At 35.6% G+C, this 22,482-nt stretch overlaps 1 protein-coding gene across 1 annotated transcript in view; it reads right to left on the bottom strand.

Moving 5' to 3' along the window:
- LOC150079840 (uncharacterized) overlaps window positions 1-22,150 on the bottom strand; it is a 58,236-nt gene extending 36,086 nt beyond the window's left edge. The window contains exons 1-3 of the mRNA XM_090382705.1: window positions 22,004-22,150; window positions 3,580-3,654; window positions 352-412 (exon numbers count right to left, since the gene is read on the bottom strand). Of these exons, the coding sequence (XP_090238831.1) occupies window positions 352-412; window positions 3,580-3,654; window positions 22,004-22,030 (163 nt within the window). The 5' untranslated portion in view covers window positions 22,031-22,150. The remainder of the gene's footprint in view (window positions 1-351; window positions 413-3,579; window positions 3,655-22,003) is intronic.
- Between the last annotated feature and the right edge of the window lie 332 nt (window positions 22,151-22,482).

Genomic DNA, 22,482 nt, shown 5'->3' with positions numbered 1-22,482 from the left:
ACTCCACCATAATGAATTAAACTCTCACGGCATCTCTTGTGGGAGAAATGAACTTCTGGCAGTACACTGGTAAATTTTAATGCTGGCACAGTTGTACAGCAATTCATTTGTCAATATATGACCAGAATAAAAAATTACAAGAATTTTCAATTGAACTTAAATTCAGAGACATCCTGTGCAAGACTGACTACTATCTACTTCACATTATTCTCCAATTCGTTAAGTAACAAGTTGTCCCCGCAAGTTACCCTAAATGTCCATTGTTCTGTTCTCAGGTGTCTCGTTAAGTGTGATGAAGTGTCTCTTATCTATTATGAGGCAGAAATGAAGACAGCAACAAACTTCACTTACCAGGAAATGTTGCCCACGGTGAAGGTGCGGCTTGGGCTTGTACTGGCTCAATTCCAGCACCCTACAGATAAAAAAAAAAAGAAAAAAAGAATGAATTAAAATGAATACAAAAAAGCCAAATGTATTAACATTACATAAGGATGCAATATTCCCGAGATAATTCTGTCTGAGATAAGAGATAATATAATATAATAATCACCATTTGTCTTAATATCAGTCAACTAATACATTATGCAGGATGACCAAAAATCAAACAGGCTTAAACTCAAAATCTACATTAATTACAGATATTGGCATTCATGTTCCATGTGCTCAATGTTAAGACTTGCTTAGGTTTTATTATATCATTAGGAACACAACCATATACATAATGAGCCCAGATGCATGATTCCTCCTCTGCTCATAATCAGAGGGAGGAAATATGTTGATCCAATCTCAGTGTTTTGAACACCTGCTAGGCACTTTAATGCATTATATGCTAGCATACTGCAGGTGGTGTAACACAGAGGTGTTAAAAGAAAGGCCAGTAACAGCTATGTTTCTGATACTCACTGCTGTTGTTGTCAGTGCTGCATGCAAAATGTACATAAGCAGTGACACAGTAATAACAAGCAGAGATAATCAGAAAGGAATCGAGACAAATTTCTTAAAAAAAAATAGGCAAAAGACTGTTCTTGAATCAAAAAATACTTTTAGCATTGTTATCAAGGAATATTTTGTTTATAAAATTGCTTGTAATGAACAGGTTGCTTTCCACAAAAATCTGTTAAAATTTTTGCTTGATTTGAAAGTTTTCCATTAATATCTATAACATCAGTTAGTTATATTACAGAGACAGCAATATGCCACTTTCAAGATTCCATGCTAACTATATTCAAGAGTATTTTAAGTATACTTTACATCTTTATTTATGGAGAAACAAAGCACCATGTACAAATGGTGGTGAAAACCATAATTACCCATCACAAATTAAGTTTTTAGTCTGTTCATAGCTTTATTATAGCAATATATAAAACTACATAATGTGTGAAATACACTTAGATAACGTATTTACTCATTGTTAAGTGAAATTGAATTGTATAACTTTACAATAAAGCACCATATATTCTAGCTTATAAGCTAACTGCTATATTTTTGCATTTAAAAGTTATGCTTAATCATATATCTGCCCACCCTTTTTTTTTACAGTTATCTTTTAACATCTTGTGTGGTAGTGTATCACGGTAAAATCTGTATTAAGTTTATCACAGTATTGTATTATGTTTTAATTCAATTATTTCTGCTCTTTCTTTTAACAAGTTTCATTGTGAGATTTTATTACTGCACAGCAAACTAAGAAAGCAGTATGCAGTACTGCTTTCTCTATAGTTGGTTAACAATATATATAGTATAGTACTTCCTTATGTAGAAAGTCAAGAACCAAACCTACAGATAGAGGAGATGACGAGGAATAACTCTTATTGATGGCATACGTGTACATGGTAAGCTTTGATTACATTACTTAGCCATTCTTTGCTGTTTGTTTAATTCTATAAAATTTAATTCCAAATTGGTTTCTCTGTAAATGATACCTCAATATGGAAACACGTCTATTATACAAAACTGAAAATTGTGAATGGTTACCTTTTGAGAATTCAAAAGGTAAACCTGAAAACAACTCCTGATGAAGTTCATGGAATTTCTTTTTGTCTGATGAAGATGAATAAATTATTGTATTTTAAAAAGCAAGAAACAATGTATATTTGTACAAAAATATATATTGTAAATATATATTTGTATTAATTCATGTCTTTCTAACATGCTTTTAATTAAAGGGAAAGATTTATTGTCATAATACCTGACATAAATTGATACTAGAATTTTAGATGATTTTTTGGTGTTTCTAAGGTTGACATATGCTGGAATATGGTATCTTCCTTTCCAGAAACATTATAGGTGCTGCTACTTTAAATAAAGAAACATATCATTAAAGTTAAAAATGAAAATTAAAGAAATTTTAGGGATAGGTGAATATACATCAATATGTTATAGTGCATTGGAGTCCACATAAAGGTTTTTCCCATTTACAATTTCGCTGCTTGTAATGACTCTAAAAACATAACGAGTGTGAAGTTATATATTCGATGTTATACAGATTTTAAAATTGTGTTTTGTGCATAAAATCAGAATATGTGACCTGGACTATGAAAAGTTGGTTAATGTGCGAAAAGAAGTTTTCGAGTAAACAGCCATTAAAGTAAACACAATTCCGTGCGAGGTAGACAACTCTCATGGGCCTCTGCTCGTGGTGGGCAACAACTTCCAGAAACCCCAGCGATATCTGCTTTATTTTATGACATTCACATCGGTCTCTTGTTCTAGCACAAGGAGTAAGACATAGGAAAAGGTCCAAAATGTGTGATGAGTTTGCTGCAACACTACCTGGAAACTTCTTAAGAAGCTGAGACCATTGTCCTATTTGCAGCCAGTTGTGTGGGAAAGAATAAAAATAACACAATGCTTCAATATCTAATGTGGAGAGTGGCAAAGGGATGCAGCAGTGTATTCTCCTCAATTTTCTCCTAACCGGTCATACTAAGTTTAGTCCTGATCGGATGTTTGGAATCTTTAAAGCAACGTATGCTGTCGGTAATATTGATACCCACAATGACTTGATAAATTGTGTTATCACCTCCTCTCCTGGCGATCATAATAAGGCTGTCTCTGCCAAACAAGTGACTTAGTATGAATGAGATGTATACTTGAAGAAATTTTTTAAACAGTTAGCTAGGAATTTGTATAACAACATCAGAAGCCTAGTAACAAATTCTTCCAAAGCAGTTGAAGTGGCCCCACAATCGAATAAAGAATTGAAGGAGAAGAGGGGTTAACGTCCAGAGTGAATGTGTGCTATTTGTTCTTAAACTTGATAATTTTGTATGAATACGTCTACCTTTTTTTACAGTAAAAATTAAGTATGTTCAATTTTTCATTTCTTAAGTTTTCCAGTTTTTATTCTCCATCATTAGGTACAAATTGTGAAGCACTGAATTGAACTTGAGACCTGGAATTGGTTTCATTGGAAAGAGCGTACTTTTTTCTACAAAAATCACCTAAAACCTGATAATTGATATCTTGACACATTAACCACCTTTTCGTAGTCCAGATCACATATGTTTCAAAAATGAATAACATTCAGTCAAATGAATAAAAATTCAGAGTAAATAAATTAACCTTGCATAAAATTACCTCAAAACCTTCAAAGTCCCCAAATTCATCATCATCTATTTCATTTTGTACTCCCTCTTGAAAATTGTTTGGTTCCTAAAATAAAAACAGTGGAATATTTCAACTAAATTTTATCTAATGCCATTTTATTAGTGATCAGCTGTGTTCAAAACAAACCATATTATTAGTAATCATTTGGCAATATGAAGATAAAGTGATCAGGATGGTTAATAGCAGTAATAATGGTATTCTATTTTAACAAGACATTATTTGGATAGACTGAGAGGTAAGCGATGACTGAGGTTTAACACTAAAACAATTTAATTTTTTAATAGTCAAACTGAAGCGAATTGATAATGAAAAGGACTTAGGAGTAACTATGAGTTCTCTGAACAGCATAACCAGGCTGACAGGACAACATGGGGTTCTGTAAATGATATACATGAACTTGAATGACAAATTGAATACATATTTTGCATCAACATTCACACACATGAGGAATTCTTTATGGGGAGGGGGGGATGTCAGAAGTTTATCAAACTCTATATGAGGAGCTAAATGAATTTGTAATAACTGAAAGAAAAGTGGAAGAGAAATTGTTAAAGCTGAACACAGAATGCAATTATACTGAAGTCACAGCATGGATTTATTAAGGGGGTGGTCATGTTTAACCAGTCTGAGTGGTTACTATAAGCAGTGACCAAGGAACTGGACGCAAAAAAATAATTTTGATATAATATGCTTAGATTTTAGGAACACTTTTGATACTGTTGTACAGAAAAGACTGCTGTATAAACTAGAGCAATGTGGCATTAAGGGCAAGTTACTGCTATGAATGTAGGGATGGTTGAGTAGTAAAGACAGTGTTAATCAATGGACATTGCTCTTCGGGGACTAATGTTATCAGTCAGTTCCCCAGGGTTCAGTGCTGTACCTATTGTTGTTTTCAATATTTATTAATAATACTGATGAATGTACACAGTACTGCCATAAATACTGTCACAAAAGTAAGACTCCCGTAAAAATAGAAAATGATATCACAGAGCTTTGGGTTTTGCATAATGTGTAGTACTAATGTATGGTTTTCTTTAACAGATATCAACTAGTAAAGGAAGTCAGTGAAACTGGAATGGGGAGATAAAGAAAGCAGGACTACTGCCATAGGTCTTCATAAGGTATGACGTGATGCACCTACAATTTTCAAACTTCTGAAACCACTTGGAATAAGCAGAAGATTTGTCTACAAGGTAATTGATAGGTACAATGAACAACTGAGAATTGATTACAGGCTCCAGTCCAGCCACCCATGAACTGTGAGGACCCCTGCAGCTATCAAAGCGGTGGAGAACAGAATTCATAGGAGTCCCCTACGAAAACAGAAAATCATACCCGGAGAAATGGGAATATCACCAAGATCGATGTCACACATAATCAAAAGTGATCTAGCACAGGAGAACAGGACAGTTCCTGACTCCAGCTCTGATGGAACGGAGGCGCAAAAGATCAGAGGCACTGCTGTCAGTACACGAATGGTAAGCATCGACAGATGCTCTTCACAGATGAAAAGATTTTTACTATTGAGGAGAGTTACAACCATCAAAATGACAAGGTGTATGCCCATAGCTCTGCAGAGGCATGTCAGGCCATTCAAAGGGTTGAAAGGGGTCATCATCCAGCATCAGTGATGGTTTCGTGGGGAGTCTCCTACGAAGGAGTAACAAAGATGTATTTTTGTATTCAGGGGGGTGAAAATCAGTGCAAGGGTGTACCTGAATGATATTCTGGAGCTGCATGTGAGACCCCTTAATCAGACTCTCTTCAATGTTCAGCACTGGATCTTCCAACAGGACTCCACCTGCCCACAAGGCAAAGATCACCCAAACATGGCTGACTGAGAATGTGCCAAAATTCATTAATCACGACGAATGGCCTCCTGCCAGCTCAGATCTTAATCCACTTGATTACTGTTTGTGAGCTATTTTGGAAGGGATGGTCTGTGGTGAAAGGCATGCCACAATGGAGAGCCTGAAGAGATCACTGGAGCATGCTGTGGCCAATTTCCCGATGGATGTTGTGCATACTTCTATTGATGAATGGCCAGACTGTTTGAGGTCTTGTGTAAAAAACAAGGGGGGCATTTTGAATGAGTGTTGTTTCATTATTTGAGTGTTCAAAAATAAACTCAGGGTTTTGAGTTCCTGTGTCTATTTATTTTGTGGCTACATGCAATAACTCATGTGACAGTATTTATGGCAGTACTATGTATATCAGGTTTAATGTCAAAGTTTGAGGATGATACAAAAGTTGGCAGGGTGGTTAACGACAGTAATGATGGTATGCTACTACAACAAGATTTAGAAAAATTAAGTCATTAGGCTAAGAAATGACAGTTGAAGTTTAACACTGACAAATGCAAGGTACTGCATACGGGTAGAAATAATCTCAGATGAAACATATCATTAAAGTGTGTGGTACTACACACAGGGTGGTATAAAATGAAAAAGATCTGGGGGGTAGTTGTGCATTCAGATATGAAATTCTCTGACAATGCAGATGTGCTGCCAGGACAGCTCACGGGGTTTCGTCAATAATATCCAGAAACTTTGCAAGTAGGGATAAGGAGGCGATTAACCTTTTGTACAAGGCCATGGTTTGGCCACATCCAGAGTACTGTACACAGGTATGGAGACCTCACTTTAGGAAAGACATAAATGTGACAGAACGGGTGCAGAGAAGGACAACCAGATTGGTGAAGGGAACAAACAGGTGCTCTTACCTAGAAAGGTTTCAGCTCTGCAAATTACAGCACCTGGAGACTAGGCACCTGGGGGTGATCTGACTGAGATGTTTAAGGCCTAAGTCTAGACACATGAGGGAGCATAAATTTAAGTTGAGGAAGGATGGTTGCAGGATAGATGTGCAGAAGTTTGCCTTCAGCAAATGAGTGGTTGATTGTTGGAACTTTGGTTGGTTATTTGTTGTTATTTGGTTTTTTTTTAAGGAGCATTAGCAACTAAGGCCATGTTATTCCAGGGATATTCCGTGGTCACGGGCTCGAACCCGGTCTAATCAAGAAGTATGTGCGATTGTTGGAACAGGCTTCCATCTGTTGTCATAGAAGTTGAATAAATTCAAGGAACTAGACAAATTCTTGGAAGGGAACGAGGTGTGTGTGTGTGTGTGTGTGTGTGTGTGTGTGTGTGTGTGTGTGTGTGTGTGTGTGTGTGTGTGTGTGTGTGTGTGTGTGTGTGTTCTTTTGGTTGATGCTATATAAGCTTGCTTTCTTACATCATTGCCAATACTACTACTATGGTTAGATTACATTCTGAATGTTGTTGCATAAAGGCTTTGGAAACCTCCACTCAATGAAAGATGTTGCTCTTCTTACAGAGAAGAGCAACAAAATTAGTTAAGGACACAAATTCATATCCCTTTGTGTCCTTAACCAATCTTGATTGAGAGAGATTTCAGTTCTAAAAGTTACAAGTTTGGAAAACAGGCATTCGTGGGATAACCTGTTCAAGATTTAAACACTTAAAATGGTTGAGTAAACTAAATGCTTAGTGCATCTTTACAATTAATCAGACACAAGGAAGCACAAATTTAAACTGAGTAGGTAACTGCAGAATGTAAGATAAATGTCCAACACTTTTAATTTAGTCAAAGAGTGACTGACTGCTGAAATAAACTTCCACATTCCCTTGAGGGTCTAAGTTTATCTAAACTCAGGAATGGTGGGCAAATACTATATTTTTTAGGCAAAGGCAAATATTAAGAAAAAAATATTTTATTGCATATACATGAAAAATTCACAAGTGCTTACTGAACAATATGTCCAAGTGGAATAAATGTTCTTTTCATAGGATCACAAAAAACCTTCACTGCTTAACTTGCTTAATTGATATCTCTCATTGTTACCAATCTGAACTTTCTTCAAAGGAGCATTATTTTCACTGCTATCAAGAAAGTTGCTGATTCCACATTCCTTGAAAGCCATGAAGTTTCTAGAAGAAAGCAGGATTTTACTGGAAATAAAAATTTTTTTGGAAACAAAGGATGTATTATAGTGTGTGATATATTCACAAAAGGGATTCAAAAGGTGACACAAGTAACTATACACCTGTTAGTTTAACTTGTGTTCCAGGGAAAATAATGGAATCACTGGTTAAAGAAGCATTGCAGGATTATCTAGATAAGACTGCAGTAATATTTAAGACACAGCATGGGTTTGTTAAAGGGAGGTCTTGTCTGACCAATTTGATTGGATACTATGATGTGGTCACAAAGGAACTGAATGTCAAATATAATTTTGATATCATATACTTGGATTTCTGGAAAGCTTTTGATACTGTTGCACATGGAAGATTGCTGTACAAATTGGAGAAGTATGGCATTAAGGGTAAGTTGCTACAATGGATAAAGGGATGGTTGAGTGGGAGATGACAGAGAGTGGTAACCAATGGACACTGCTCTTCATGGACAAATGTTATTAGTGGAGTTCCCCAGGGTTCGGTTTTGGGCCCATTGTTGTTTTCTATATTTATCAATGATATTGATAAATATACAAACTGGTTCCATAATAAGCCTATTTATTGTATCATTTTTCCAACATAGTGAAACCTCCCTTAACATATTCTCTGCTGCTTATATTTACAATGGTCCTTCATGTGTGCCTTGGGGTGCTGGAACAAGTAGGCACTGCTTTTTAGTAACTCTAGGTGTGGCTTGACCATTGCCTTGTACAACGGGATAATGTGTACAGGTCTGGAGGCTTCATTTTAGGAAGAATGTAGAGCTGCTAGAACGAGTACAAAGAAGTGCAACAAGATTGGTGAGGGGAACAAAGGGGTGCTCTTACTAAGAAAGGCTTAAGTTCTGCAAATTGCAGTGCCTGGAGAGTAGGCACCTGCGAGGTGATCTGATTGAGGTGTATAAGGCCTTGAATGGGTTGAGCAAGCTGAATGCTGATAGATGTGTGGAAGTTTGCCTTTAGCCAGCAGGTGGTTAATTGGTGGAACAGACTTCCATCTTTTGTTGTGGCAGTTGATAGCCTAAATAAATTTAATCTGAGCTGGACAGGCATTTGGAACGAATGGAGGGGTGAAATGGGAGGGTTTTTTTTTTTTTTTGGCTGATGCTGCATAAGCTTGCTTTCTTGCATCGCATGCCTCTACTAATGCTAATATCTAAAAAAATATACATCACTGCATACCCCTAGTACACCTTTTGAGCCATAAAGATGCAGAGGAATTTTAGGTAATATTTATAGTCAGAAAAGTACATCTTATGGTTTGGAAAACATGGCATTTACAAGGAAGTGTGTAAATGAAGTAAGGAAAGACGGCACTGATTACTATTTTTTTTTCAAACTGGTTCCATAATAAGCCTATTTATTGTATCATTTTGCCAACATAGTGAAACCTCCCTTAACATATTCTCTTAACATATTTTTTTTTTTTTATTTTGGTTTTTTTTTTAGGAGCATTAGCAACTAAGGCCATATTGCTCCGGGATATTAGCATTAGCATTAGTAGAGGCATTTGATGCAAGAAAGCAAGCTTATGCAGCATCAGCCAAAAAAAAAAAAAAAAGTAACATAAATAAATAAAAATAACCACTTCCACTTCACCCCTCTGTTCGTTCGAAATACCTGTCCAGCTGAGCCTTAAACTTATTTAGGCTATCAACTTCCACGACAAGGGATGGAAGTCTGTTCCACCCACCAACCACCCGCTGGCTAAAGGCAAATTTCCGCACATCTATCCTACATCTGTCTTTCCTCAATTTGAATTTATGCCCCCTCAGGTGATTTTTCTGAGCTAGAGGAAGAATCCCATCAGCATTGGGCATGCTCAAACCATTCAAGGCTTTGTACACCTCTATCAGATCACCCCGCTGGTGCCTAGTTTCCAGACACTGTAATTTGCAAAACTTAAGCCTTTCTTCATAAGAGAACCCCTTTGTCCCATTCACCAATCTAGTTGCCCTTCTCTGTACTCTTTCCAGCAGCTCTACATCCTTCCTGAAATGAGGCCTCCAGGCCTGTATACAGTACTCTAGGTGTGGCCTGACCATTGCCTTATACAAGGGAATAATCACCTCCTTATCCCTGCTAGAAAAATTCCTATATATCATTGACAATACACCATGAGCTACTCTTGCAGTGGTGGTCATTCCCTGACCTTTCCACATCCTCCGTATTTGGTGGTGACGGGCTCGAACCCCGGTCTAATCAAGAAGCGTGTGCTACGCACTGCTGCTCCTTCCCACCTGGCTACGGAGGCGCCCTCTTAACATATAGGGTCCTTCATGTGTGCCTTGGGGTGCTGGAACAAGTAGGCACTGCTTTTTAGTAACTGGATTTCATCTGTAAAGAATCATCACTCCAAGCAATGTTGGTATCTGTTGTTCATAGCATTTAACATCAACAGATGCATTGGAACAAGATTCAGAATCCACATCACTCGAACAGAATTTTATTTCAGTATCAGATGATAAAGAGCTGATTCAATGTCATCAGCTTCAACACACTGTCCATCCCTAATCCTTTTCAGGGTGGTTAACAACAACCACCCTGAAAAGGATTATAACAACCCTTTGGTATAAAATTTGATAGGAAAACACTTTTTACAGAAAACTTTATCAGTAGACACACATACTAAGGATGATGTTTTATTTTTCACAATGTAAAGAATTAAAATGCAGCATGCATAATCTTTTTCAAAAAAATTTTGATTTCTTCTTATAGAAAACACTAAACTAAATAAAATAATTTCAACATAAGCAAAGAACATATGAAACTGAACCAAGTATACAGCTTTTATAGCACTCCACTCTCTAGACAGTGCAATTAATGCTAAGTAAAATCCCAGCAATAGTACATAGTTCAATTAGTGTGCTGATATCACACAGTTATTCATTTCATGTGCCTTTTCTATTACAGTGCTCATTAATTGACCACAATTGAATGGATGCAAGTTTGCATTCTGGAAGTGAACATGTTAATGGACACCTCTTGTGGTGTCCATAAACACTCTGGCTTGGACTTCAACCAGAAGTATTAGAAATTACATGTTAAACTACCTCTCCTAAAACTCTTTAATGTCTTTTTTGTATTTTTGACCTCCACGGACCAGAAACTTGCATTCTCAAAAGGTATCATTTGAAATTAGGTTGGTCCACTGCTGGTGATAAGTGTTTTCATAGGTCAACAGGCATTTTCTATGATGGCAAGCAAAGGTCAAGGTCATTGCAGTAATAGCAGCACTAGTTAAACTTCTGATAGCTATGAATTACTTAAGGAGTAGATCACACAGCATGTCATTAATATGCTCACCACTGCTGATAAGGGCGCCTCCGTAGCCAGGTGGGAAGGAGCAGCAGTGCGTAACACACGCTTCTTGATTAGACCGGGATTCGAGCCTGTCACCACCAAATACGGAGGATGCGGAAAGGTCAGGGAATGATCACCGCATATTCCCGGAGCAATATGGCCTTAGTTGCTAATGCTCCTAAAAACCAAACAACAACAACAACAACTGCTGATAAAGAATGTTTATAAACTTAATTTGGGCTGTTCAATATAGTTCCACTGGCATGCATCATTTAGCAAGGCAACAAAATTGTCACACTGAGAAATGCTAGAATTGAGAGAGAGAGAAAAGAAAGTAATAATGTAGCGAGTAAGTATACATGATTCAATACAGCTGTAATATAATTCTTGCAAAAAAATTACTCTATAAATCACACCACAAAGGTAATTTTGATCAGTAGCTCATAGAATTTTCTGCATACACAAATAAATTTCTATCAAAAATGTTGTGTTGCATAATTACTTTCATAACTGCTTTAGCAACAGCTAAAGCATCCAGCTTTTGACTGAGTGATGAATATTTTCCAGTGTCAACATACCACTTTCACTTGCCAGTGAGAAATGGCAGCTGTCAGCTGCCTGATGTAGCCCATTGGTCATGGGAGTGCAGTAACACACATTTCAGTTGACTGTGGTTTAAGTCCATGTGAGTACTAAATATGGTAAGGATTTTATTCCCATTGAAATAGTTATAAATTCCTGACTTATGTAGTCATGCTGGAGTATAAACAGAACATCTTCAGCTACACACCAATGTTTTATCAAAGTCTGTTTATGCTTTCAGGCAGAACAGCACACAAAAATTTAAAAGAGAAGGATTTGAGCTAAGGGGAGGAAGGGAGGGGATTGTAAACTATTATATTAAAAGAATTCTGTGTGAGCACAAAGAATATAAACTAAAACTAGTGACTGATCTAATTATCCATAATGAAAATGAAATGCTCTGAACAGAGAAATTTATATTGATTTTTTTTTTTTTTTTTTACTAAAAGTTAAGTGTTAGTTAAAGTCAATTAATGAATATACAATAATAATCAATAAAAAAAACTGTTTAAAGCAACCAGTTATAGTGAATTTCATTCATCTGAATTATCAAAACTGGCTATACTGAACGTCTCTATATAGTTGATACTTTCTTCTCCTCCAGTGGTGTCAGCTTTAGAGAGGTTTCACAATACTAACTTTAAATTTTGTGTGAAGAATTACTTTAAAAATTACTAAAATCTCCAAGCATTACAGAAAAATAACTACTAATCAGCATGAAACAAATTAATACAATTAGATTTATGCTTGGCAAGGCAAAATTCTGCTGTCTGAGTACTATAAATATCCTAATATTTAAATTAAATCATGAATAGAAAAACAAAGCAACTTACTCTCAGCAATGCAAATGCATGGTTCCCCACCAAAGGAGATGCAGCCTCACACCCACCAAAGTGCAAGTGCCACTTTCATAAGAAAAATGGACTTAAATAAAGCTGTCCAGCCAAATATCAATAGATTCTTTTTCTATAATAGTATTGGAGACATAACTACATTTGTCTTCATAATTATAATTATTAAAACCTATTACAGTAATTCTGCAATTTATGAGCATTCAATTTTACAAACAAGAATTTCTGACACCACAAATTTGATTTATGAACACAGAGTTTGATCTTATAAACTTTTGCTCTATTTCAGGAACTGCATGGCATACAATTTGAAAGTAAAATCAATGAAAATGAAATACTTTCCAGATTAATGTATTTTAATTGATATGGTACAGATATGTACAACATGACAGACAAGTCTTGTAAAATTGTTTCATATAATATTTTCATATTATGCTACTATATTTTCATCACTCTTCTTAATCTAGCACTAGACATGGTGTGAACTTTTGTGAGATAAGGGCATAAAAATCTGAAAGGTCATAAATAATAATGATTTCAGTATTTATTCAATATTATTTAACAATGCGAGATGATCTGATTGAGATGTATACGGATTCTAATGGTTTGAGCAAGCTCAATGCTGATGGGATTCTTCCTCTAGCCCAGATTAATCGCCTGAGGGGACAAAGTCAAATTGAGGAAAGGCGGTTGTAGAATAGATGTGCAGAAATTTGCCTTTAGCCAGCAAGTGGTCAATTGCTGGAACAAACATCCATCTGTCGTTATAGAAGTTGACAGCTTAAATAAATTCAAGGCAGAACTAGACAAACATTTGGAATGAATGGATGGGTGAAATAGGAAGGTTTTTTTAAATTTTTTTTTTTTGCTGATGCTCTATAAGCTTGCTTTCTTGCATAATATGTCTCTAGTAGTGCTAATGTACACAATTATTTCATCACAAGGCTAGGGTGGGACAGCTGGCAGAATGACTCCATTTCTCAAGTTGTCCTACCAGCTGTCTAGCTCAGAATATGCTTTGTGTGGTATGGTACACCATTATTACAACCCAAACTTTCATCAAAGAAATAAATTTTAAATAAATAAATATAAGTATAAGCTCTTAAATCACACAACCTTTGGCCAGACAATTTTATATATCTTTATAAGAAACCCTATTGGCACTTATACCGCCCTACCTATTATAGCGTAACATAATATATCAATATACTGCACTCTGTTTTAACTGTGATATAATGCTCTACTTTATACAGAAAATAAAGTGCAATGCATGCATTAAATAAAAATTACATTAATTAATAACTTCCTTGCATCATTTATCCATTCACACTAACCATATTGTAACAAAAAAGAAAAAAAAATGTTTTCCCTTTATATCTATGGAAAAATTGCTGCAATTTATGAACTATTTTTTGGGAACATACATACTTAAAAAGCAACTGTGATATAGATTAATCTAGATTAATCTATATCACAGTTGCTATGACCATTAAATTTATTAACTATTAAAAACTATCAAATTGAGATTGATGGATTTTAGGTATCTAGGGCAGGTTTTTACACAGAACATTTCGTGTAAAACAGATTCAAACCAGAATTGCAATGGCAAAACAATCTTTCAAGAGTAAATTGTCATTGATAACACAAAAGATGTCCCAAGAAATCAGGAAGATAATGACATATATCTGGTCAGTGACACTATATGCAGCTGAGACATGGATTCTTACAAAGAGAGACAAAAAAGACTTGAGGCCTTTGATATGTGGTGCAAGATGGAAAAAATTAAATGAACTGTCAAATGAGAAAGTATTAAAATGTGTCACAAGAAAAGTGACATAAGTGCTGTCTCTCCCAAGAAGTTTTTCTCTGTTTCTTCATTTTAAATTCAAGAAATCTCCACTGTATAAGATCAAAATGAATCCTACATGTCCATGGGTTTTTGTGTGAGTACCACAAGGCAAAAACTAAAACCACAAAATGTGCACACCTGATTCATCCGAAAAATAAAATTAACGTGAGTAACACGACAAGAAAACTAATGCGTCCTCAAGTAAACCTATTTGTAAAAAAAATTAAGTACGCAAAAATAATAAAAAAGTCAGGAATAATGAAGAGAGAAATAAAAAGATGGAATTTCACATTATGGAACCTCAAGAACTTCATTTTTACATGCTTCTGTGAATAATCGATACCGTGGTTTAGTAGCAGGTCACTCACAGAAACACTATGACTTGTGGGCATATGATGGCCACAAGTCATAGTGGGCTGTGACAGCCTGTGTCGAGACTTATTAGTCTAGCAGCAGACAGCTAGTAGAATCGATCGGCAACTTTGTGCTGAAAGGTAAATAATGCATAGAGCCTAAACAAGCAGCCAAGCAGTAGTGTAGAAGAAACCTGATTAGTACAGCTAAAAAAAAATACACTCAACTTTCATTATGTATTTGAACAGATTTTTTTTTTTTGTTTTTACTGATTAATAATACTACAGATTTAATAAAAATGAAATAGCTTTATTCTCAATTATAGTAGTTTTTTAAATATATATTAAAAAAAATGTTCAAAATATTCATAACACAGTTGCTGTTAACATTTTCGATTAAATATTTTTAGAGAAAATTTCAATTACCAGCATATCTTAATTTTTTGTAAAATTAAATTTAGTTTTTAAAAAAATTCATTTATTAGACTCCCACAGAACACATTCTCTAGGCTGAGCAGCTATTATTCTATTTCTTGTTTATGGTCTATATAGGAAGTCGAGTACAGAAGATTCATATTACAGAAATCATTGTCCTCTCGAGGTGATGTGAGAAAAATAAATGCACATCACTGGAAATTAAACCATTTATTTAAAGGCCTTAAATTTCTTATTATGAATGTATATGGTTGACAAATAACTGTTCTGTGCAGATATAGCTTAAACTTGTCAGATCAGTAATGTACTCTCTTGTGTTAATTGCAAGAGTGTTGGTTGCAATCCTGGTGTAAAGTAAATAAACACTAGGCTGTTTATTTACTTTACACTTATACCACAAAAAAAAATGTGCATGAGCCATATTTTGGGGGGGGGGCATATTCCCCCTAACTATGCAGGCCATATTTGGGAGGCATATGCCCCCTAACTATGCGTATAAGTGTTCCTAGGTCTATCTAAAAAAAAAAAAAAACACTGAAAAACCTGATGGGCATGCTTCCCCTTACAATGGTAAGGGGAAGCATGCCCATCCTGGATACAATGCAGTGACTGACTGGCTGCAATAAAAGAACTACAGTTTAGTTATAAACTCCTTGCCAATAAATTTTCTTTTATACATTGTATAAAAGGAAATTTATTGTATCTTATTTAATAATGGTATGTCAGCAAAGGGCTAAGCATAAAAACAAAATGAAAAGGAAACAGCAGAGCAGGTAAAGTATTAGTCTTGCAAAACGTGGAAGCATGCTTAGTGAGAGGAGGAATTGGGGGGTGGGGGGAACACTACCAACTTCATTTGCTCATCCCAGGGTCTCACATCTGGTGAGTATGGGCTTGGCCCACCCAGGGTCCTGAGCTGGATATCATCATTTTTTTCTTTCTTGGTGATTCCCCCCCACTCTCTCTCTCTCTCTCAGGGTAACTGGGGAATTTTTTTTTTTTTTTTTGGCTGGTGCAGCATAAGCCTCAGGCTTCCTTGCACCATACAGCTAATAATAATAATCCCTTCTAATAATTTGAATTTGTCCAATCCTTTAAATTCATTAAAACTTCCATATAAACCCACTTCCACAACAGCAGATGCAAATTTGCTCCAACAATCAATTACAGTCCTGCTGAAAGCAAATTTTCACACATCTATTTTGCAACCATCGTTTTCAGATTTAAATGAAAACCTCAAACCTGAAAGGTATTAGAATCTATAGTACTTAGCACAGTGCACAGGTTGAAGGCTGGGAAGACAGCATTAGCATTAGTAGAGGCATTTGATGCAAGAAAGCAAGCTTATGCAGCATCAGCCAAAAAAAAAAAAAAAACCACTTCCACTTCACCCCTCTGGTCGTTCAAAATACCTGTCCAGCTGAGCCTTAAACTTATTTAGGCTATCAACTTCCAAGACAGAAGATACTTTGGACAGATTGAGATTTCCACAGAGTTTAGTAGCTGTTTAAAAGAAAAGTAATGCCAGGGTAGGAACCAGTTATTTTGATGCAGATGGAGCAATATTTCTAATATACTTATGCCAAGAGATATCATAAGTCATTAACATCCCTAATAAGTTATGTGACCGTGCCTAGAGATCTGTGTATTATCAAGGATAAGCATTAGGGGAGGGCAGTACTCATTTTACAAGAAACAGGACAGAGTTTTGGAGCGATTCAAGTTAACCAAGTTTTATTTCCATAAAAATTATCTAGAGATTAGAATTTAAGGAATTAGTGAAGGATATTCAAGAAGTTGAAGCTGTTTGCACAGTTGTTGTTGTTGTTATTTGATTTTTAGGAGCATTAGCAACTAAGGCCATATTGCTCCGGAATATGAGGTGGTCATTCCCTGACCTTTCCGCATCCTCCGTATTTGGTGGTGACGGGCTCGAATCCCGGTCTAATCAAGAAGCGTGTGCTACGCACTGCTGCTCCTTCCCACCTGGCTACGGAGGCGCCTTGTGTGTGTGTTTGTACAGTGCACAGTTTCACAAATCAAGTTTCTCAAAGTAGTATGTAGTGTGCAGTCATCAGCAAAACTATGGAGAGGATTTCCAGTCAGTAGAAGAAATCTTTAATATACAAGAGGAAAAGAGTGGGGGAGATTAGCATCTTGGGCAACACCAGCATTATTTAAGAAGTTAGAAGACCGAGAGCCATTGCCATCGTCTGTAACGAACAGCCAGACAGAAAACTGGCTAACAGTAGTCCATAAGATGGGGACTTGTGTAATAGACCTTTATGCCAAACACAATCAAAAACCTTGAAAATGTCAAGAGTAACTAATTCAGTCTGACCAAACATTTCCCTACAATTTGTCCACAGATGAGTAACACAAGCCAAAATATCACCAGAGATCTGATGAAATCCATACTGATGATCATTAATGAGATGGAAGATTTTAGGAGAGTTTAAGGTATAGCAGATAGAGTTCTCCATTACTTTGGAAAGAGTAGAGATAAGTGCAATGGGACACTAACTAGAAGGGAGGGATTTATTGCCCTTTTTTATGAACTGGCTGGATATGAGAAAATGCCAATACAAAAAAAAAAAAAAAAAAACCAGTGGAATGGTAAGTGAAAGGAGGGGCAATTGCAGGGATACAGGTTTTGGGAACAAGTGGAGAAATGCCATTAGGACTTGAAGTTTTATTGGCATCAGGATTGTTCGGAATTCTTCTAACATCCTTCTGTCAGAAGACCAGAGGAAGCACTGAGTGGAGTGTATTTCATATGGTTGGAGGTGATTTACCAAGATCCTCAATACAAAAATTTGAAGAAAATACTAGTAAACTAATGAGTGGGCTTTATCTTTAGCTTAAGATGCAATAGAGCCATCAGGTTATAATAGAGAAGTGAGAGTATAGATGCTCAAATGTTCTACCCAATAGCTTTGGCAAGAAACTAAAATTCTCAACTACCATTTTGACAAACAGCAAATTTTCTACTCTTAGCCCAATCAAAATGAAGTTTGGATTGATTGATAACCATTTTACGATTGTTGAGAGCTTAATGTAGGCAGAAAATGAAGCTGAAAATTTGGATACAAGCCAATTGCAATGTACTACACTCATTTCTTGAAAATCCTTAGAACATTTATTAAAAAAAACGGAGGTTTAGATAAAGAATGCAGTTGTAGGGTAGAATGTGGAAGAGGAGGATTTCATCGTTAATTTCGATGACATGATCTGAATGAACATTAGGTTTGGAAGATTTAAAATAGAAATTCGACCAAGAAAAAGGGAAATAGAAACCGTTCCTATCATCCCATTTCATATTCCTGAAATGCCAAATCAAAGCATTGGATTGTCTAGTATTCTGATAGGTTAATTAACAAGTTGTGTAAGGTCAAGTTGTGTAAGTAAGAGCAAAATACTTGAACTATAAGGAATACTGTATCTCACTGTGATGCCCATCATAACCTACAAAAAGATGCAATTCATACTGCACTGTAAAACAGAAAAGATGGGGAGATGCCAAGCTTTGCTCTGGAGATTAATCATGAGTTTTACCATTTCAAGGTTCCAATAAGCAAAGTATGCAAAGTGTGTTGTGTGTGATGAGAGTCATCTACCACCTTGTAAATTATTAAACCATTCAAGTAAATATTTAGGCAATGGGCTTACCATGGTCAACTCAAATGCATAAACTACTGTACTCTCACGCTTGACCACTCCATTACTTGGCACCTTAAATTTTCTATTTATCCTCTGAGATTGCCACATAAGGGCAGAGGAGTTCATACAATGTAGAGAATAAAAGAACATTGCCATATTTAGCAGTTATATGGGTGTAAACCAATGTACTCTTGTGGTTGACCATTAAGCAACAGCAGCCATGTTTGGAAGCATTTTTTTTTTCCCTTCTCTCCTGAACTGATTGAAATAATCTGATTAAGTCAGCATACTTAAACCTATTTGAAAGTTAGATTATTTAATTAATCTGTTATTTAATTAACATTTTTCATAAATGAGGCTGAATTTCCATACAGAAATGGAAGTCCTTTTGCATAAGGTGTAAGGTTAAGTTAGATAACTTTTAAGTTATTTAAGAAATTTTTAAGTTAAGTATTTTTGTTTTCTTATGACCACTGACGTAACTTGAAATACCATAAGTCATTTTTTACAGTTCCTATCCTTTCAAAGAAACTATAAACAAGCCATATTCACATACCATGGGGAAAGGGTCCAATTTAGAGAGTAAGTCATATATGTTGTTATTTGGTTTTTTAGGAGCATTAGCAACTAAGGCCCTATTGCTCCGGGGATATGAGGTGGTCATTCCCTGACCTTTCTGCATCCTCCGTTTGGTGGTCATGGGCTCGAACTCTGGTCTAATCAAGAAGCGTGTGCTACGCACTGCTGCTCCTGCCCACCTGGCTACAGAGGCGCCGAGTAAGTCATATATGGAAAATGAAAGCTTGCTCTTGGGTGCACTCAGCAATACTGAATGAATTACAATTCTGTAATTCATTTGGTGCTAGAAACAAGAAGCATGGTGTAAAGTTTTTCATTACAGTACTTTTATATAGTTTTCATCAGGTGCTGCAATTCAAAGCTTTGCATCTACATTTTTATTTTTCATAATGGCATCTAAGAAGAGTGGTGAGAAAAGAAAGCATGCAAATCTGACATTTTCTAATAAACTGAAGTCTAAACTTTTCAAGGTCATCTTCTCTACACAACTGGTAAGCACAATTTTTATTACACGTTGCAATACTAACTGCATTTTTGCAGTAGAGTACTGCAATGTGTAATGGTGTTTTATTTCAAAGTACAGCACTTTTTCCATAACATTCTGGCAATTATATATTTCTTTCAAGTTTAACAGGCCTTCCACTCCTATGCAGCCATTAAATTCATGTTTTACTATATTGCAAGCAGTCTGATTGATAATGAAGTGACTAATTAAATGCTAATGATAAACTGGCTACAGGAAACTTCCTGGAAGTTAAAAGGTAACAACTACCAAAAACAGAATAATCTGAATACATTAAACATGGAGCTTTGAAAGTTTTATAGCGTTTTTATTTTTATACTTCCATATGATAATCCACATTGCTCAAAAAGATTTTGAATAATTTCCTTTAACATTATAACAAACTTCATGAAGTATTCGGTGCTTTGCTACTCAACGCAAAAGCATAGTCAAAACGCTTCTTTATTCTGACAACATCTGTCACATAACAACACTGAACAAAATGACACTGCTAATTGATTCTGAAAGCAGCAGAAATTCTGGCCTAAATGCACTCTGGCAAGTCAGGCGCCTCCGTAGCCAGGTGGGAAGGAGCAGCAGTGCATAGCACACGCTTCTTGATTAGACCGGGATTCGAGCCCGTCACAACCAAATACGGAGGATGTTGAAAGGTCAGGGAATGACCACCGCATATCCCGGAGCAATATGGCCTTAGTTGCTAATGCTCCTAAAAACCAAATAACAACAACAACAATAACTCTGGCAGTCACAATATATATTGCACCAATAATATTCAACAAAAGATGTAAGGAAAAATAAAAAAAAGTCACTTGGATTACAAAAGCATTGGAAATTCTGAAATATGTCAATATTCCTAGTGGATCAACAGTAACGGTAATATCTGATTATGCCAATTATAAGTACGACCCATAAAACACATCAAACTACATTACTATTTCAAAGAGCAATTTTATTTTAACATAAAGCTACATATATAAAGATTAACATCCTAATCATCATAATGCTGTGCAGATAATTTAAACTGTACAAAATAAATTGGAACTATTTAAACATACTGAGTACATCAAAAATTGAGACTCAGAGGCAATCAGCACACCTCCTGACATAAAAATGTTGTAATTTGATGTCTGAACCAGTCAATTGCATTTTAAAAGACCATCAAGCACCTTTGCTCTCCACCTGTCAGTGATGTTAAAAGCCAGCAGGGACACAATGAAGCCTGTAGTAAACAATTTTACCACACAATTCTTCATAAACTTTAAATAATGGCTAAGACCTAGGTCCCTTACAATGCCTGCCCCCCCCCCCCCACCGCTACTGCTCATATACAATTAATATAGATTTTGATACTATATAACAGAGCTATGGTGCTCAATACGTTCTACATTAATATCAATATTTGTAGAAGAATATAGGTATGAAATACTTATGTTTGTTTGTTTGTTTGTTGTTTGGTTTTTAGGAGCATTAGCAACTAAGGCCATATTGCTCTGGGGATACGCGGTGGTCATTCCCTGACCTTTCCGCATCCTCCGTATTTGGTTAAAATATGGTAATGTGCATAAATTTAAGAAATAGCATACATTCATGATTTATATGGGACTGCATATACAGAATTTAATCTTTAGTACTTAATGAGGGGGATGTCAACTTTATGAGCTGCATATCTTATAGTCTGTGCATTTTTCAATAGGGAAACCACGTAATATCTAGAACATTTTCCATGTGAAAATTAGGAAGTTTGCAATGATGTTCCACTGGGACATGCTTGCTAGAAGCAATTTATCTAATATTTACAATTTAAAAAAAAAAATGAAAAAAGTACAAATATTTCTTACTGGATAAAGCTATGGCAGTGACATAACATTAGAACATATAAATAAGCTTAAACATTTATGACTTACAAAAGTATAATTACTGGTTCAACTAATATTCCGAAAGTGTTCATTTTCTCAAGAAGCTGGAATAAGATATATATAAAATATTGTGGACAACTCTACATAAAAGGAAGAAATAAAATGAAGCAATCTCAGATAAGAAATTTTTGTATATATTTATTACAGTGTCACACACAGGCAAATATATCTCACAAATATAATCAGAAATCATATAAACAGATCAAAATATTCACTAATAAATGACACAAAAGGATAGAATTAGGAGATCAAATCACAAAACTGCTTCTAACAACATTGTGATCTGTATAGTGCAACTGCGTAAATATCAACTTGAAAACACGCCTATTCAAAAAGTTTGATAACGCACAAAATGACAACTTACTTCGTTATTCCTACGGTCTGAACTCATCCTTCACCACCTCCACCGAAATTGGATATGAGAGTTTCAGATGTCTCTTTGTCTTTTTTCTTTTAACCACAAATTAGTTAAATATAAATGTTCAAATTTCTAATTACTCCTGCTTCTTTCCATACCTATTGCAGCAACGAGCCATACGATTAAACGCAGTGATAAACAGAAGACTTGCGCACAATTTGTACAAAGCGCCACCTACATTATCTCATGTTTAACATTTAAAAATACAGAATATGAGTACATACTGGATTTTTGTTTTCAGAGTTTAGGATTTATTGATGTTGTTTATATAGGTTTTGAAACTTTTCTGGATTTGATAACTTTAAATAAGGCAGCTGCTTAGTTTAAGACAAATTTTATTAAATAACAAACATAAAATTTCAATTTGCATTGAAACTGCGCTGATTGAGGTGTACTCTTCATGGACTAATGTTATTAGTGGAGTC

The sequence above is a fragment of the Mastigoproctus giganteus genome, chromosome 10 (genome assembly GCF_048544385.1).
Source record: "Mastigoproctus giganteus isolate SK-2022 chromosome 10, ASM4854438v1, whole genome shotgun sequence".
Taxonomy (NCBI): Eukaryota; Metazoa; Arthropoda; class Arachnida; order Uropygi; family Thelyphonidae; genus Mastigoproctus; species Mastigoproctus giganteus.
Note: the sequence above shows the minus strand (reverse complement) of the source record. Positions and strands in the feature narration are given on the sequence as shown.